The sequence below is a fragment of the Enhydra lutris genome, unplaced genomic scaffold (assembly GCF_002288905.1).
Source record: "Enhydra lutris kenyoni isolate GAN:26980312 unplaced genomic scaffold, ASM228890v2 scaffoldscaffold71, whole genome shotgun sequence".
NCBI classification, from domain to species: Eukaryota; Metazoa; Chordata; class Mammalia; order Carnivora; family Mustelidae; genus Enhydra; species Enhydra lutris.
This window is the reverse complement of record NW_019154155.1, coordinates 6,583,655-6,602,600: the sequence shown is the minus strand read 5'-3', so window position 1 is coordinate 6,602,600 and position 18,946 is coordinate 6,583,655. Positions and strand designations below refer to the sequence as shown.

Sequence of the window (18,946 nt, the reverse complement as noted above, 5' to 3'; positions counted from 1 at the left end):
ATTTCATATTTCTTCTTTTCAGAATAATAAACTTACTATAATTTTTACTAACATAAGGAATGTGCAGTAAAGAATTTACAAATAGGGTGCCTGGGTGGCTCAGTCAGTTAAGTATTTGCCTTTGGCTCAGGTCATGATCCCAGAGTCCTGGGATCCAGCCTCACATTGGCTCCCTGCTCACTGGGGAGCCTGTCTCTCCCTCTCCCTCTGTCCCTCCCCACACCTCACCCTCTGCTTGTGCTCTCTTTCTTGCTCTCTCAAATAAAGTCTTTTTTAAAAATTACAAATAATAATAAAATATATAGTATTCCATGTATTATAAATTCTGTACAGCCGATTGATTCTCACAGAATGTTTAAATTGATTTTGCCAAACTCTTCCTTCTGTAGTCAGCCTATGATCACAGTTGACAAATAAATACAGTTTGGACATGCCGATTAGTATTGTTCTTTTAGTTAAGAGTAAGGTGAAAGTGGGGAGGTTAAAAACATGTCAAAATTTTTGTTCATCCATGGTATGAGCATCTTGTTTTTGTGTACCTTAGGAACATTTTTTTGTATTATTCATGTTGTTACTACAGGTATAGTACATATTTGTATGTTTTATCTGCATTATCAATGTATTATGGCTGATTTTTCTGCTAATTAAAATAAATCTTAAATCATTTTATAAAGCTATAAATTTTAATCTATTAGAGATTATTCACAGATCTGATTTTTATTTTTCTCTTCTATTCCCATTTTGGTTTTTAGCTACTTTATTGCTTTTTAGTAAACTCTTGCTGATGGTAAGGAAGGATTTAGAGGTCAAGGAGCTCAGATAATTTAAACTTTTTTTTTTAAGATCTATTCATTTGTCTTAGAAAGAGAGAGTGCTAGTGGGGGAGGGGCAAAAGGAAAGGAGACCAAGCAGGCTCCACGTACACGATAAATTGACACAGCTTCATCTCTCGACCCTGAGATTGTGACCTGAGCTAAAATCAAGAGTCTGAGGCTTGGGGTGCCTGGGTGGCTTAGTGGGTTAAAGCCTCTGCCTTTGGCTCAGGTCATGATCCCAGGGTCCTGGGATCGAGACCCCGGATCAGGCTCTCTGATCAGCAGGGAGCCTGCTTCCCCCTCTCTCTCTGCCTGCCTTTCTGCCTACTTGTGATCTCTGTCAAATAAAAAATAAAAAATCTTTAAAAAAAAAAAAAGTGATGCTTAACTGACTGAGCCACCCAGGTGCCCCAGATAAGTTAAACTTCTGTCATCAGCAGTTTGGAAAAAGGTTTCATGGTGGACTATGTTCGGGTCCGTAATCAAAGGAGCGAGACTGATACAAAGCGAAGGTCAAGCAAAGCTTTATTTCGCACCAAGAATCAAACTGACCGGTCAGGGCCGTCTCTTGCAAAGAGGTGACCCCTCCCAGCCTCACAGACTAACTTTTTATAGAGGTAGTTTAGCCGGGCTATACACAGGTGGCCAATGAGATTGCAATACACAGAGAAAACAGCACAGTCATGCAAGGTCTGCCACACACAGAAAAAACTGCTAGGTAACACACGGGTGGCCAATTGAATTTCAATTTACCCTAGTAGATATATGCGCACCCCACTGATTGGATGTCTTCACCTGGCCTGACCCGCCCTTGTATCTAGGCTTTGCAAGTAAGTTCCTCTGGGAGGGGCGGGGTCAATCTAAGTTCACTACATAAACACCAAATGACTCCCTCTGGCCAACCAGGCCCTTACAGGTTAGAGTGGGATATTATTAAAACAGAAGCAAAAACTTGGAGTAAGGGTTTCCTTCTGTGGATTTGTCTATTGTTTTATCTTTGGTCCTCTTATTCCACAAATAATTGAATTGGATTTATTTATAAATCTTGTTAGAATTCCCATTCTTATATATTCCTATTCTTATTTATCTTATTTATTTATTTATTTTTTCCTTATTTATAAATTCTTGTAAGAATTCCATTCTTGTATAATTCCCATTGTACTTTTTCATGTAAATTTCCTTTATAGCTTCTATTTACAAATTGAACCAACTCCTACTCAACTTTTTGCTTTTGCTTTTAGTTTTCTTTTTCATTAGAAATTATTGTAATTTTTTTAGAATACTGGCAGAACTTCTTGGACTTAGAACTATATGGTGAAAAATTTTCACAAGAAATAGATTCTAACTTTACTGAAGCCTAGATTTTAAGGACTGAATGTTTATCTTCTTTCCATACAATTGGAGTTTCAACCAAAACAATATTAGGAACCAATTTTGACTGAATATAGTGGTTGTTAATAATAATAGCAGTAACAAGGCAGCTTGTATTTACTGAACACTTATACTGTATATGTGCCAAACACTGGGTCATCACTTTATGTAGATTAAGAGGAGAAACCGAGGTTTAGATAAGTAACTATAGCTCAGGTTAACCAGTTAGTAATGATAGAGCCAGGCAGCTGTATTCTTAACCAGTTTGGGCTATCACTTGAAATCCATTCAGAGTAGTGGACTTACCTGGTTTTTAAATTTTTGTTATAGTGGCAAGGTCTTTAATAAATACAGTTTTTAAATTACTAAGCAAAATTTGCATTACTTTTAAATTTTTTTTAAAGGAACATTTTACAAAATGAGTTCACAGTAAAGACTTTTCCTCAAATTCTTTTGCTATACTTACACTTCACTCTTATGGAATGGGTGCCTATTGTTTCCTTCCCTATTTCTTTCCCTAAAAACACTCTTACAAACACAAATAAACCTGTTTTACTAAGTGATAGGTTCTCATTACTCAAAAAAACTAGACTTTTTGATTGAATTCTTGCTAAAGTGTATTTCTCATTTTCCTGCATTTCCTGCAATAAGGTAAGTTTGCTAAAACTTATCCCAAGAAATTTTTTTCTTACAGAATACTAGCTTTATTGTCTCTTTTACTTTACCAAGCCTCTGGTTAAACCCTACTTGCAGCTCTTTTTCTTGATTTAGAATTACTGATAATGGTCTGAATGAGAATGATTCCTGATAGACTGGTGTGTTTAAGGTGTATTCTTAAGCTTATGAATCCAGTCTTAATTTTAGAAAGATATTTCTCCACCTGAGGGGTGCCTAGCTGGCTCAGTCAGTAGAGTATGCAACACTTGATCTTGGGGTTGTAAGTATGAGCCTTACATTGGGTGTAAAGATTACTTAAAAATGGTGTTTAAAAAAAAAAAGACAGTTCTCCACTTGTAAAAAGTATTTTTTTTCTAAGCTCTCCTTACTATTTTATAAATAATTTAAAATTCTAGGGGTGCCTGCGTGGCTTAGTTGATTAAGGGTCTGCCTTCAGCTCAGGTCATGATCCGAGGGTCCTGGAATTGAGTGTCAGGCTCCCTGCTCATTGGGGAGTCTGCTTTGACCTCTGCCCCCCACCCTGCTGGTGATCTCTCTCTCTCTGTTTCTCTCTCTCTAATAAATAAATAAAATCTTTTTTAAAAAATTTAAAATTTTAGGTACATTTTGAATCTGAAATTCAAAAATTCAAAATTTACATTTTAAAAAGACTGACTTCTATTTCCTATATGATGTCAGCTTTCTCATGAATTCTCTCGTCTGTTAAGTATTCAGTCTATTGCTGTGACTCTTTGAGGTAAGATCAGTGGATAGAAATATGGCAAAAATACAACTAGTCGTTGATCTTTTTCCTCTTTAGCAAAATAGTTTTGCCATTGAAAAATTTTCGTGATTCTTTTCACTGTAGATATAGAAATAGTATGTAGGAGAAAATTGCTTTGTTCATCTCATCGTCCATGTTCATACAAGCAACAAATATGTGTCGTCTATGAAAATTGTGATCTATCCCAGTAACCAAAATTTTTGTCTTATGTAGGGGTTTCACCACAGTAGTATCTGTAAGAATATTTGATTTGTCACTTTTTCTGCTTAAATCTGGGAGCATTGTTTGCTTAGGACTTAGTTAAGTTAAGCATCACAGAAATTAGAAATGGTTTTCTAAAATAACCCAAAAAAGAGCACCTGGATGGCGCTGTCAATTAAGTGTCTGATTCTTGGTTTCAGCTCAGGTCGTGATCTCAGGGTTTTGAAATCAAGCCCTGCATTGGGCTCTGCGCACAGCTAGGGGTCTGCTTGAGATTCTCCCTTTCCCTCTGTCCCTCCTGCTCATGCTTTCTTTCTCTCTCTCTAAAATAAATACATATTTTTAAATAAATAAAATAATTCCCAAAAATGGTTTTAATGCTATTAATCAGAAAATATACATGACATAGAAATGTTATTTGTTCATTAAAATACTTTTCATCATTTAACATTTGGTTCCCTTTTTATCTTTTTGTTGCCCATCAAATATTTTAAACTCAAAATTGAGGTGCTATTTAACGTACATATGTGTGATATGGTCTAGCCCTTTGTTTTTAATGGATAGATAATCTACAATCTGTTCTGCTTTATCAGCACTTTACTATTTATACCTTTCTGGGTTTTTTCTTTTATTTAGGGATAGCATTTTTAATAAATATAGTGTCTGATACCGTCCAGACTCTTATTTTTAAAGAATTCAGTTAAGGAAAATTTGAACACACAAACCTGTAAAGGGCAGTGTCATGAGACTCATTTAAATGTCACCATTGTCAGTTGTTACCAGTACTTCACCATTCTTCCTTTTTCTGTCCACTGCTCCCTCTCTCCCTTTTTATTCACTAGGATTGTTTTTTTTATTTATTTTATTTATTTATTTTTTTTAGAGAGAGGAGGAGGTTGGGGGGAGGACTAGAGGGAGAGAGAGAATCCCAAGCAAGCTCCAAGACAACCATGGAACCTGATGTGGGGCTCGAGCCCATGACCCCGAAATCATGACCTGAGCTGAAATCAAGAGTCGGATGCTTAACCAACTGAATCACCCAGGTACCCCTGTTTGCTAGAATCTTTTCAAGCAAATTGAGATTTGAAAAAGAGCTACACAACATGTATCATTAATAATCTTACTCTAAGCAGTTCCTTCTCCGTGTTGTTTATTTGACGAAGAAATCACATCATTTTCTGTTGAATTTCCCATATGCTGGGTTTGGCTGAGTGCATGGTGGTGTTTAACACGTTTCTCTAGCCCCATATTTTTGTAAACTGGTAGCTAGATGCGGAAGCATGATTATATTTACATTCAGGTTTAATTATTTTTGCAAGGATAGTTGTAAGTGGTGTTCACCTCCTGCACATCAGAAAGCACATGATGTTTAGTTGACTCCCTTAGTTGACTCCTTACAGTGGGGGTAATGCGATCTTTGAAATTAGGTGTTTTCAGTCTGATCCTTCATTAGAAAACTCCCAACTTTGCATATGTAGGTTTTAGGAGGCTGTTGCTCACTGCCTAGGACCATTCTCTCATTAGAGCGTGGAAAATAGTGATTTTCTAATCCTGTCATTCATCCCTGTGCGTTTATTAGCAGGAGTTCTGGAGATATTGTGGTCATGGTTCTGAGATGGGGAGACACTGCTGGCAGGGAGAGGTAAGACTGAATTAAGGTAGCATAGTTGGGAGAACTGATTGTACATTCCATAGGATTTAGTAACTGATCTGATCTAGGGAAAAGCGGAGTCAGAGATGACTAAGGTTACTCATTTGGGGACCCAGACAAATGGTGGTATTACTTAGGGAACAGATGCAGTTTGAACACATGCAGTTTTGAACACTTTAGATTTTAGTTACTTATTTGTCATCCAAGTGAAGATGTCCAGTTTCTCATTGGAAATACTGGTCTGAGTTGAAGAGAAAGATTTGGGCTGGAAGTATAGATTGGGTGATTTGTGGAGAATACAGGGTATGTTTATTTCCGTGTTCCAAGTAATAATATGATTGTAAGTATTCTGAAAAAATAATTGTTTGAAATTTTTTTGAAGTAATGTTAGTCATATACCTAGCAAGATGAAATTTGTTCTTTTTCTTCACCCCCATACCGCCCCCTGCACCTTTTCCGCTTTTATCAATAGGGACAGTTAAATAAAAACAGGCTGTATACTTTAGAAATGAGGTCAACACCAGTCTTTGGCAAAATGATTTTCTTTTTTCTTTCTTTTTTTTTTCTTTTAAATAATAGGTGAATGTGTTTGTTTAGTTTTGGATCAAAATTATTTTAAAATCTGCTGTTCTTTTTTTTTTTTTTTTTTTTTAATTTTGTTCAGTTAGCCAACGTATAGTACATCATTAGTTTTTGATGTAGTGTTCAATGACTCATTAGTTGTATGTAATACCCAGTGCTCATCACCACATGTGCTCTCCTTAAAACCCATCACCTGGCTACTCTACCCGCCCCCATCTGCCCCCCCACCTCCCGTAACCCCCAGTTTGTTTCCCAGAGTCTGTCATGGTTTGTCTTCCTCTCTGATTTCTTCTTCTTCAGTTTTCCCTTCCTTCCCCTATGGTCCTCTGCACTATTCCTTATGTTCCACATATGAGTGAAACCATAATCATATTGTCTTTCTTTGCTTGACTTATTTTACTCTTACCATTTGCATTGACATGGATGGAACTGGAGAGGATTATGCTAAGTGAAATAAGGCAAAATTATTTTTAAGATGAAGGAAGTCAGTTGGTTGTAAACTCTTTAGAATGGAGGGAAAATTGAAATATTACAAGTCATTAAGTACTCTTTCACAAAAATTGCTTGAAGCAAAAAGGTAGCTTTTGGGTGAGAGCATGACAACTGAAGCACTTGAGAGCAGGTTGCAGACTTTAAGTCCTCAGTGCATATTTGTATTTTGTATATGTTTCATATTTAGTGACAACAAAGACATTCTCCTGCATTGTTAACACTCAAGGAACTTTAAATTTATCAGTGTGCCCTCTCAGTAGCAGTATCTCAGCAATATTGTTAACCTAATGTGCAGCTAAGATGCATCTACATTCATCTGGATTTCCCAGTTGGTCTTGGGATGTTCTTTATTCCTTTCTGTCATGCAGAGCATTTAGTTTCGTGTCTTTCTGGTTTCCTTTCACCTAGAACAGTTCCATAGCCTGTTTTCCGTTTTTCGTCTTTCATGATGTGGATCTTTCTTTAAGAATCCAAACCAGTTCAGGGTACCTGCGTGGCTCATTCAGTTAAGCATCTGCTTTCAGCTCAGGTTGTGATCCCGGGATCCTGGGATGGAGCGCCACATTCTGCTTCCTGCTCAGTGGAGAGTCTGCTTCTCCCTCTGCCTGCCACTCCCCCAGCTTGTGCTCTCTCTGATAAATAATAAAATAAAATAAAATCCAGGCTAGTTGTTTCATAGAAAGTTCTTCACATTGAAATTAGATGAATGCTAATTAGTGTTAAGTCACAAATAGTGTTTTTTTCTAAGTTGGAATTAGATGGTTTGTTTCCTGATGATTAGATTCAGTGTGAACATTCTGACAAATGCATTATATAGGTAATTACATTATGGCAAGAGATATATGATATGTCAATTATCCCAATTATTGCTAGTATTAAATTACAGTTGTATGACAAAGTGAGGCCCATTTTTTCCCTTTTCTTTTTAAAGGTACCCTTTTCCTTTTAAAATAATAACATAATAATAAATAACCTAATAATGAATAGTCTTTGAGACTGAGAATCTCCTGTTCCCCCACAGCCTCTCACCCCATGATTTTAAAATACCTTGATGCTTCTTGCCTCAATTAGTATTCCTTTGTTGGTTACAAGTACTGATTTTTCTAATGCTGTTATAGTATATTTTTTGTTTGTATTTTATAAAGAACAGCTCCTCCCTCCCTGAAATTTTTTTTAGTATCAGTACATACTCATGGAATCTTTTTATTCATCAGTCTTCCATTGCTGTTGTTACTCATGTTGATGCTAAAATGGTCCCAAATTTGGGTAGGTGGAGCCCCTTCAAGGCAGCTCCGTATCCTTTTGATATTTCCCTTTCTGTTTTGAGCACGTTGTTGCTTCTGACAAGTTGTTCCAGTGTTACCATGTACTTTCTTACTCCATCCCTGGTATCAATCATTTCTCCAAGGAGTCCTGATTCTTTGTAGAGGAGAATAGGCTAAAAAACCAGGACCTACTGGGGTACAATTATTATTTTTTTTTTATTTAAGTTTTATTTTTTTTTAAACATATAATATCTTTTTATCCCCAGGGGTACAGGTCTGTGAATCGCCAGGTTTACACACTTCACAGCACTCACCATAGCACATACCCTCCCCAATGTCCATAATCCCACCCCCCCAACCCCCTCCCCCCATTAACCCTCAGTTTGTTTTGTGAGATTAAGAGTCACTTATGGTTTGTCTCCCTCCCAATCCCATCTTGTTTCATTTATTCTTCTCCTACACCCTTAACTCCCCATGTTGCATCTCCTCTCCCTCATATCAGGGAGATCATATGATAGTTGTCTTTCTCCGATTGACTTATTTCGCTAAGCATGATATGGGGTACAATTATTTCTAGGCCCTTTAAGTAGACAGAGCTAAAGGAAAAAATATATGTCATTTTGTTTAAGTCATAAATTTGTATTGGTATCTGTAATTTCAGTCCATGACCTCAGGGTCTTCCACTCATTCTGCCTGGCCATAGTCTCTTTCCCTTTTCCTACTGTGAGAACTCTGGTTTCCACCAACATTACTCATTTACTCAGTTCTACAAATGGATGTTTACTAAATCCATTCTGTTGTAAAACTCCAAATTTATTTGCAATTCTTTTTGTCCCTACATAAGCATATTCACTGAGGATGTTTAGTATTCAAAAGTTCTTTGGGGATGCCTGGCTGGCTCATTCGTTAAGTATTTCCCATCAGCTCTGGTCTCCTGGGATCTAGACCCTGAGCCCCTCCTCAGGCTCCCTGCTCGTTGGGGAGCCTGCTTCCCCACCCCCAGCTTGTGTTCCCTCTCTGTGTCTCTGTCAAATAAATAATGTCTCTCTCTCTGTAAAATAAGTAAAATATTTAAAAAAAAAAAAAGTTCTTTGGATCGATTTTTTTTCTTTCTGATGGTTATGTTATCAATTTGATCAACAAGGTTCATTTGGTTGTTACTGTGTTCCCTCTACCTCCATATCTGATTTGAAGTACTGTCCCTTTACTCTTGGGTTAGAACTATAAGGCAGTCAGCAAGAATATTATGTATTGTTTCATATTTTCTCACCATTCTCTCCCTATTATTTTGATAGCTGCTCTACTCAAGAGTATTTCGTGACTGTTACATACTATACTCTCTTATAGCCCTCATTCAGTCTTAATTCTAAAAACAAATAATCTACTTAATAGTTTTTACCTGTCTTTATTTTGATTTCTAACCAGTCATTATTGGTTATCTGAAGCTCATTCTTTAGCATAGTCGTTCTCAAAATGTGGACACCAGGCCGGAATCATCAGTTATCCTCATCTGGAAATGTGTTAAAAATGCAGTCTCTGGGCTGCACATTGTTGGATAGGGACTGGCTGCCTATGTTTTGGGGTTTTCTTGGTTGGGGGTTGTGTTTTGTTTTGTTTTTAAGATTTTATTTAATTTTAGAGATTGAAAGAGAGAGTAGAGGGAGGGAGAGCAGAGCTCAATACAGGGCTCATCCTATGACCCTGAGATCACAGCCTGAGCCAGAATCAAGAGTTGGATGCTTAACTGAGCACACAGGCACCCCATGCCTGTGTTTTGATAAGCCCTCCAATATGCTGATGCATGCTAAGGTTTTGGAACCACCTCATGGTGGAAGGGCTCATGACAAAAATATACCTAGAGTTCTTGTATTTCATAATAGTTGTTTGCAGTCTTTAGATCTGAAAGCCGGTTTGACAGGATATAAATTCCTTGGCTCACAATTTCTTTTGTTGAATATCTTAATGTGTTATTCTGTTGTTATCTGGAGTAAAACACTGTTCTCTAAAGATGAATCTGGGGTGCCACAGTGGCTCAGTGTGTTAAAGCCTCTGCTTTCTACTCAGGTCATGATCCCGGGGTCCTGGGATCAGCAGGGAGCCTGCTTCTCTCTCTCTCTCTCTATCTCTCTCTCTCTCTGCCTGCCTCTCTGCCTACTTGTGATCTCTGTCTGTCAAATAGATAGATAAAATCTTTTTTTAAAAAAAGATGAATCTGAATTTCCTTCTCTTCTAAGTGACTTGGTATTTTTGTGTGATGCCTCAAAATTTTTGTTTATTTTCTCTACTGTTTTGTAGGCATGTCTTTCTGGCATGCTTTCATTGTTTTAGAGTACTCTATTCCTTGGTTTGTTTTTTCTTATAACAACTTAGTAAAATATTTTACCCTAATTTTCTGCTATTTATATTGATATGAAATTACTTTTTCTGATGTTTTAGAAAGCAAAAGAAGAGGACAAGATTTTTTTTTTTTAACTTAATGGCTCCTGAGCTGTGCCCTTTATTATTTTTATGAAGGGTTAGTTAAAAAAATATGGCCTTAGACTTAATGAGATTTTTTTTTCCTGGCTTTGGTTTTACCCTACCTCACCTTCCCCCTGCCCAAATGTGAATCTTCTCTTTTCTTTGTTTCTGTTTTTCCCTGTCCTACTTTATTTGGAATCTAATTCCAGTAGTTTCTCCTCATTTTGGGGTTTTGTCATGGAAGTCCTGGAAGAGACCACTGAAAATACTTTCGATAGTTCACAGGACCTGGCCTGGGCCAGCCCTTCACATGTCCATAGACACCTGCAGTCACCCTGTACACGTACAGCTTCTGCCCCCTTCCTTCCACTCCTCTCGGATTGACCTGTCAATCTTTTTTTTTTTTTTTTTAAGATTTTATTTATTTATTTGACAGAGATCACAAGTAGGCAGAGCGGCAGACAGAGAGAGGAAGGGAAGCAGGCTTCCTGCAGAGCAGATAGCCCAATGTGGGTCTCAATGTGGGGCTCCATCCCAGGACCCTGGGATCATGACTTGAGCCGAAGACAGAGACTTTAACCCACTGAGCCACCCAGGCACCCCAGCTCTGTCTTTTTATGAAGCAATTCAGGGAGATTCAAAAAGTTATGCCAGTTCCACCATACTCTCACTATCTTGTTAACCTCAGTGATGTTCATTTCTTAGACACTATAGGAAAAATGTGGGTTTTTAAATTTTTTTATTTTTTTAATTTAAAGATTTTATGTATTTGACAGAGAGAGCTAGTGAGAGATAGCAGAAGCAGGGGGAGCAGCAGGCAAGAAGGTGAGGGAGAAACAGGCTTCCTGCTAAGCAAGTAGCCCAGTGTGGGTCTTGATCCCAGGATCCTGGGATCAGGACCTGAGCAGAAGGCAGATGCTTAACGAACTGAGCCACCCAGGTGCCCAGGAAAATGTTTTTAAAGTGTACCTATCTTCCCTCCCTTTCCACCTGCACATCATTTAGAAGAAAAGACTTTGGGGAATGAGAACTGAAAATACTTTGCAGTGTTTTTGTGCCTATCATGAGTATTTTTAAGGTGTGGGGTTTTTTGTTTGGTTGGTTTTATTTTTTGTTTTGTTTTTTGTGGGGTTTTTTTTGTTTTGGTTTTGTTTTTTGTTGTTGTTCTTGCTGTTTTGGGGGGTTTTTTAGCGGTGAAAATTTATTTTCCATAGGAGATATTTCAGGTTCCAACACAAATCAGATCAATTGGGGAAGTAAGATTTGTGTGCAGTCTTGCCCATTCCATATGTAACTGTGAAATACAATAGGACCTTTAAAGATATCTAGGATCTACTCTTTAAAAACCTTGCATTTAGATTGGTAACTACTTTTTTGTCAGCCAAGAAAGTCTATACAAATTACTTTCTTGGTGATTTAGGAAAATTTGAATTTCAAATCATATAAAACACACCATACATAAGGCTTTTATTGTTCATTTCTGTTTTAGTTTAGTTTGGGACCTTCAGTAACACCAACATTTTTTTAGCACTTTATTTGCTTTTTTAAAATGAGACTTACTATCATCGCCAAGACCTATTTGCTAAATCAGAGACATAAGTAATATACAACTTCAATTTAGATAAATGATTGTTTTTTAAAGATTTTATTTATTTATTAGACAGAGATCACAAGTAGTCAGAGAGGCAGACAGAGAGAGAGGGGGAAGCAGGCTCTCCGCTGAGCAGAGAGCCCGATGCAGGGCTCAATCCCAAGACCCCGAGATCATGACCTGAGCTGAAGGCAGAGGCTTAACCCACTGAGCCACCCAGGCGCCCCTAGATAAATAATTTTAAGAAGTTGAGAAACTGCTTGAAAATAAAATCATTTCTACCAGTTTTCATTAGTACTACTTTTCAAAATCTTTAAATTGCTATGTTAATGACTAGTTAAGTCTTTTTATATTTTATAGAGACTGTCCTTAAATAATGACATATTTGAGGCAAATTCTGATAGCGATCAGCAAAGTGAGACAAAAGAAGATACTTCTCCAAAGAAGAAAAAGAAAAAATTAAGGTATAGAGAAGAGAAAAGCCCAGATGATATGAAAAAGAAAAAAGCAAAGACTGGGAAACTCAAAGATAAATCCAAACCAGACCTGGAAAGCTCCTCTGAAAGTTTTGTTTTTGATTTAAGGACAAAGAAAAGAATTTCAGAAGCCAAAGAAGAATTAAAGGAGTCCAAAAAACCCAAGAAAGAGGATACAAAAGAAACAAAGGAATTAAAGAAAGTTAAAAAGGGTGAAATAAGAGATTTAAAGAATAAATTAAGAGAAGATTCCAGAGAAAACAGAAAAACAAAAAAAGAGAAATGTGTTGAATCTCAGTTGGAATCTGAATCAAGTATACTTAATGACTCCCCTTTTCAAGAAGATGACAGTGAAGATTTACATTCTGACAACAGAGAAGAGAAACAGAAGATTAAAAGCGTAAAAGATAAAGCAGAGCAAGATGCAATTCAAGATGATTTTGATAAACAGCCAGATGACTTTGTTAGTGCTGATGAGGATGCAGAAGTCAAAGCAAAGAGAAAAAGAAAGAAACTGAGAAAGACCGAGGAACTTAAAGAAAGCAAAACACTAGAAAACAGGAATCTTTTCCTAGAGAAGAAAACTATATATAAGAAGCAAAGGAATCAGGACAAAGGCAGAAGCACCACAGAGTTAGATAAGCTGCCGCCTTTACCTGTCCAGACACTAAAGAGTTCAAGAGCAGGTGTGGAAGAGAGAGGCCTCAGGTCCCCTGACTCAGGTGGAGAGGTAAGTACTCTGGGGATTGGTTGAAGGGCAGTCAAAATCTTACAGAATACAGAAATATTCAGATCAAGCTGGCATTCTTTTTGAGTGATCAAGAAATTTCACAAAAACAAAGAGGAAACCGTGAAACAAACTATAAGAATAGTTTTTCAGTGGTTAAGTTACTTACTATGTGACTAGAATAAGCACTTACAAATCCTGAAGATCATCTAGCTTTTGGATCTCCCAAGTTTCTCTCTTAGTCTTAAAACTTGCCTTTTTTAGATTACAACTAGAAAATTGAGGACTAATTTGGGAACAAAAGGATTTTTTTTAGGGGTACTCAGATGGTATGTAGCATTGTGTATTAACGCTGAAAATAAGTTTCATCAGCTTAGCTTTTCCTTGCTTGCTATTTTATCCCTTCTTTCTCACTATACTGTTTGTTTTTTACTTAAATAATATGCACAAATAATTACAAGCCTTTTAAATCTTAAAAAAATGTTTAATAGGATTTTATCCCATTATTATAAAAGTTATTTTGTATGGTTTTTCAAAATGTAAATAGTTTCCTCATTATGAAAGTATTCATATATGCAATATTTACCAAGAGCTATAAAAAGATCTTTTTTTCATCCATTATTCTTTGTGGATTTATCTTAAGGAGATCATTTTAACGCAGGGAAAAGCTAGATATACAAACATATTTATGGCAGTGTAGTTCTACTAAAACTAATACCAGTCCAACTAACTGTCTAGCCATGAGGGAAATGATTAAGAAAATGTTGTTGTATCAACTTTGGGACTGTTATCTCTCCATTGAAATACTAATTATGAGGTCAAGGTAGCAAAAATAGAAAAGTTTGTAAAATATTATGCTGAAGAAAATTATAAATATAAACTCAGTCGTAAAAATATCTATGCAGTATAAATAAAGGAAAATGAATTTTAAACAAAATTATCTATGTAAATTTACAAAGATCAGAAAGGAGAATGTGGAGAAATAAAAATAATGATGTTTCATTAGTAGTACTAAAGGAGAATTTTTCTTGAATTTTTTTTTTTAAGATTTTATTTATTTATTTGACAGACAGAGATCACAAGTAGGCAGAGAGGCAGGCAGAGAGAGGAAGGAAAGCAGGCTCCCTGCTAAGCAGAAAGGCCATTGCGGGGCTCGATCCCAGGACCCTGGGATCATGACCTGAGCCGAAGGCAGCAGCTTAACTCACTGAGCCACCCACGTGGCTTTTTCTTGAATTTTTAATAATGAAAAATATTTAGAGTGAGGTATTGGGTTTTGAATTTGATATTTTGTAAATCTTCGTGGTTGAGGGATAATCCTGACTGAGGAAGCAGTTGATGTGAAAAAAGATTTAATAATTAGAGGTTATGTGCCGTAGTACCCAAAATGCAGCCACTGGTGCCAGGGACCTGTGTTTTCCAGTCTTCAAATATATAATATCAGTTCTTTCTTCTTGTTTTGGGTCTTTCATATGTCTCTTTCAGGAGAAAGAGATTAAAAAAAATGAACCCAAAGAAAAAAACCAGAAAAGGCATGATTTGGACAAGGAAGAAAAAGGCCGTAAAGAGCCAAAGGGATTAAAGAGTGAGTGTGAATACTAGCATTTTGTCATTTACCATTGTCATCTTTTATACAAAGAATTCAATTTAGTGTGAAGATAGTCTCTCATTTCTAACCTGCAATGTCATAGAACTAAAAAATTTCACTGGAGAATTTAGCACTTTATGCTACTTTTATTTAAACAGTTACTTTAGTTTATTGTATTACGGTTCATATTGTTTCTGTAATTTTTTCTCTTCTGTTTACTTTGTTGTTTCTCCTTTTGATGAAGTACACTAGGATCACAGAGACAATATAAGTTAGTTCTGGTAGAAGAGTAAATGTCTCTATTTATAGTGGATGCTGAATGAGACAAACTACTGTTAATACATATGTTGTATTTAGCTATGAGTCATTTGTGTAAATAAAATATTGAGTATAAATTTTGGATCAGAAAGATGCAACATACTGAGAATCCATGACATGTCAATACTGTAATCAAGTACTTTATAAAACATTCACCATTGTAGTATTTGAATAAAACCGCAATGGATATTTTAGTTCATGTACCAGAAGTACTTGGACACATGTTCTAATGAAGTGGTGATTCTCAGAGATAGATAATTTCCCTTGGTTTTTCTCCCAAAAGCTAAGAGTAATAGTCAAAGTAGATTTTGGTTATAAGCCTAAGTTGTGATTTAGTAGTAAGTAGTAGGGTATTGGAAGCTGAGAAGGAGCACTTGTTTTGATGGATTATGCATAAAGTAGTTTACAATTTAAAGGCTATCTAGTCAGAGTACTGTAGTTTTAAACATGTATTATTCTTCAAAAAGTAGAGATTCAAAATACTGTGAAATTGAAGCTGGATAATTTTTTTCTTCCTCCTACTATCTTTGTCTATTTCTGATACACTTTTACCTTCAACATATAGTCTTAAACTGCTGTTCATCCCATTTATAATGGTACTTACCTGGGAGTCCAGTTTTCAACATCCCTGCTAATAAATCCTGTCTGGTATGTACCCAGAGTTTATAATGGAGTTCTTCCTAATTTTGTTCTGTTCTGCCCTTTTTAGAGGTCATTATTGCCAGTATTCTTTCCACCTTTTTTTTTTTAAATACTTTTTTTTCCCAAAGATTTTATTTATTTGACAGACAGAGATCACAAGTAGGCAGAGGGGCAGGTAGAGAGAGAAGAGGAAGCAGGCTCCCCGCAGAGCAGTGAGCCTGACGCGGGGCTCGATCCCAGGACCCCGAGACCACGACCTGGGCCGAAGGCAGAGGCTTAACCCACCAAGCCACCCAGGGGCCCCGTATTCTTTCCACTTTTATCTTTAGCTAAAAGCTGAGTGGATTTTCACAGACAATAGGTATAATTTTACTCGTGCATGGTCAGTGTGCTGGCACCCGTTTCTCCCGTTCACCACCAGGAATCATTTTTGTGTAAGGTTAACCTCAGGATACAGTTGTAGGCAGTTATTTTAGCAGGACGGTGGTGGCATGGCTAGGATTATTTTGAGACTCACCATCTTTAGTAAGCCTTTATCAAAACTGGGAGTAGTTCTAAACACTTAACAGCTATTCACTTTAGAAACCCTTTCTAAATATTGAGCAGCCAGTAGAAAGGCCAGTTGAAATAACTTCATGGCTTTGAATGGTAAATTTGATCGTGCTTTATAACCAAGGCAAGTATTAGTAAAAATTTAAAAAATAACTGCTTAACACCCAGATTTTCTTATGATTACAACAGAAATTTGTGACTCATATTTATTCTCAATTTTATTTTTTCACCAGCCTTTAAGGAAATCAGAAATGCATTTGATTTATTTAAATTAACTCCAGAAGAAAAAAATGATTTTCCTGAGAATAATCGGAAAAGAGAAGAAATATCACTAGATTGTAAAATCACAGAAGATCACAAAACCAAGGAAAACAAGCAGTTACTTAAAGAAAGGAGAAATACAAGAGATGAAACTGATACTTGGGCATATATAGCTGCAGAAGGTGATCAAGAGGTTCTAGACAGTATGTGCCAAGCAGATGAAAATTCTGGTATGTGTGTGGTCATTTTGCATTATTTTTTCACGGTAAATGCACCATATTATTTCATTCTCCTTACTCTTCTCTTCCAGTATAATTCTTTTTTTTTTTTTTTTTTTAAGTTTTTATTTATTTATTTGAGCGAGAGACAGTGAGAGAGAGCATGAGCAAGGAGAAGGTCAGAGGGAGAAGCAGACTTCCCATGGAGCTGGGAGCCCGATGTGGGACTCGATCCCGGGACTCCGGGATCATGACCTGAGCCCAAGGCAGTCGTCCAACCAACTGAGCCACCCAGGCGTCCCTCTTCCAGTATAATTCTGATCAGAAAATAATAGCATAGATTTTAGTGACTCTCCTGACATTTTTACTACACTTTTATATTGAAGGCTTAAGTCTTTCTATGATTTCTAAATTCATTAAATATTTTCTGAGTTCCTATACTGTGCTCAACACATTTAGAAATTGGAAAGATTTCGGTTTTCTACATTACCTACTCTTGCCCAGCATTCTGTTTCTATATCTTACTAGATTTTTTTCAGGAAATTATCAAATACAGACTTATTTGTATTCTGCCCTTTTAACTTTGCAGTAAGTAACACTTGATAAATAAGACTATATTATAAATGCTATCCTGGGGATGTTGGAATTGGCTGCCAAGGAGGGTAGAATCATGTGGAATACAGAGTACAATAGCTATAGGGAAGAGTAATAAAAAGAGTTGTGTGTGTAAAACTAGGATGGAATAAACAAAAGAGGTTAACCTGATAAAACTGTTTCTTGTGAATCTTGAAAAATAATTGAAGAGAATTTTTAAAATATTTAAAAATATATGCAGGCTAGATTCTCTGGGTGGCTCCCATACTGCAGAACAACTAGATTCTGAACACTGTGTAAAAACATGCTTTTTGATACATTACTGAGCTTGCAGGCAATTGATACACTGTCTAAGAGGAGTAGATAAGAGGGAGGAAAGAGATTACCCACAGGGCAAATGCCAAAAAGCAGCACTCCTGTTGGGATATTAAACAAAGAACAGAACTCAGAATTTCCCTGGATGAGATCTGAAACCAGCATGGGTATGGGGAGTGTGGGAAATTACCAAAGGAAGAAGGTAGCCATTCCAGATTGATAGATGTCAAGTTTAATAAGCAAGGGAACTTATATACAAGGTTCACCTTGGTTGGCCACAAGATGAGTAGATAAATCTGTGCATGTGCACACACACACACCCCTCCTCCTGAGTCTTAGAAGTTTATATAGAGGCTTTAACTGGGTTCAGTCACATATTTAGTCCAGATGTTCTCAATAATACCTTATATTCTCAAGGTTATGTCCTTGAAATAGCTCCTAGTATGGGAATGGTGGGTAGCATGTACATTCTAAGGAGAAACCTCCAGTTGCTCAGGTCCAGCCTGTGGGTCAACCCAAAGTCACATCCTCTCGATGACCTCCCAATAGTAAAAAGCATCAGTAAAGCCAGAGGTTGGTTCATTGTAAGAGTAATAGGCAAGCTTCTAGCAACATTGATTAGGGAGAAAAAATGATGCTTACACAAACAATATTTCCAAAGAAAAAAGAGACATGATTATAGATTGGGTCCAGATTAAAAAGACAATTCTCTGAGTAATTTTTTACCAATAAATTTGAAAACAGAATGGGAAAATTCTTGGAAAAATATAGTTAAAAAAAAAAAAAAAGAAAAATATAGTTTAACAAAACTGTCCCAAGAAGAAATACAAAAATTGAATAGTTTTATAACTGTTAAGGAATGTGAAATAGTAATTTAAAGTAACCTTAAAAATTTAACAGCAGGCACAGATAGTTTTCATATGCAAGAGCTTACCAAACTTATAAAAAGGTCTTCCTAAAAATAAAGAATGCTGACTCATTCTATGGGCCCATCATAATTTCAGAACCAAAATGAGACAAAAATTTCATTAGAAAGGAAAATGACAGGCCAAGTAAATGTCCCAAACAAAACATTAGCAAATTGAATCTAGCTGTATATAAAAACCTCTTATGATCAAGTTAGGTGTTCCCTAGGAATTCACTATGTAAGGGAGAAACTGTTTCAAGAACATTCTTGATTTTTATTTTTTTTTTTATTTTTATTTTTTTTTTATTTATTTATTTGACAGAGAGATCACAAGCAGGCAGAGAGGCAGGCAGAGAGAGAGGAGGAAGCAGGCTCCCCTAGAGAACAGAGAGCCCGATGCGGGGCTCGATCCCAGGACTCTGAGATCATGACCTGAGCCGAAGGCAGCGGCTTAACCCACTGAGCCACCCAGGCGCCCC

The 18,946-nt window shown here is 36.6% G+C and overlaps 1 protein-coding gene across 1 annotated transcript in view; it reads left to right on the top strand.

Annotated features, from left to right (window-relative positions):
* The window catches only part of LOC111159903 (M-phase phosphoprotein 8), a 61,928-nt gene that overhangs the window by 14,568 nt on the left and 28,414 nt on the right, over nt 1-18,946 (top strand). Inside the window, exons 3-5 of the mRNA XM_022522578.1 lie at nt 12,230-13,075; nt 14,558-14,657; nt 16,406-16,663. Of these exons, the coding sequence (XP_022378286.1) occupies nt 12,230-13,075; nt 14,558-14,657; nt 16,406-16,663 (1,204 nt within the window). The remainder of the gene's footprint in view (nt 1-12,229; nt 13,076-14,557; nt 14,658-16,405; nt 16,664-18,946) is intronic.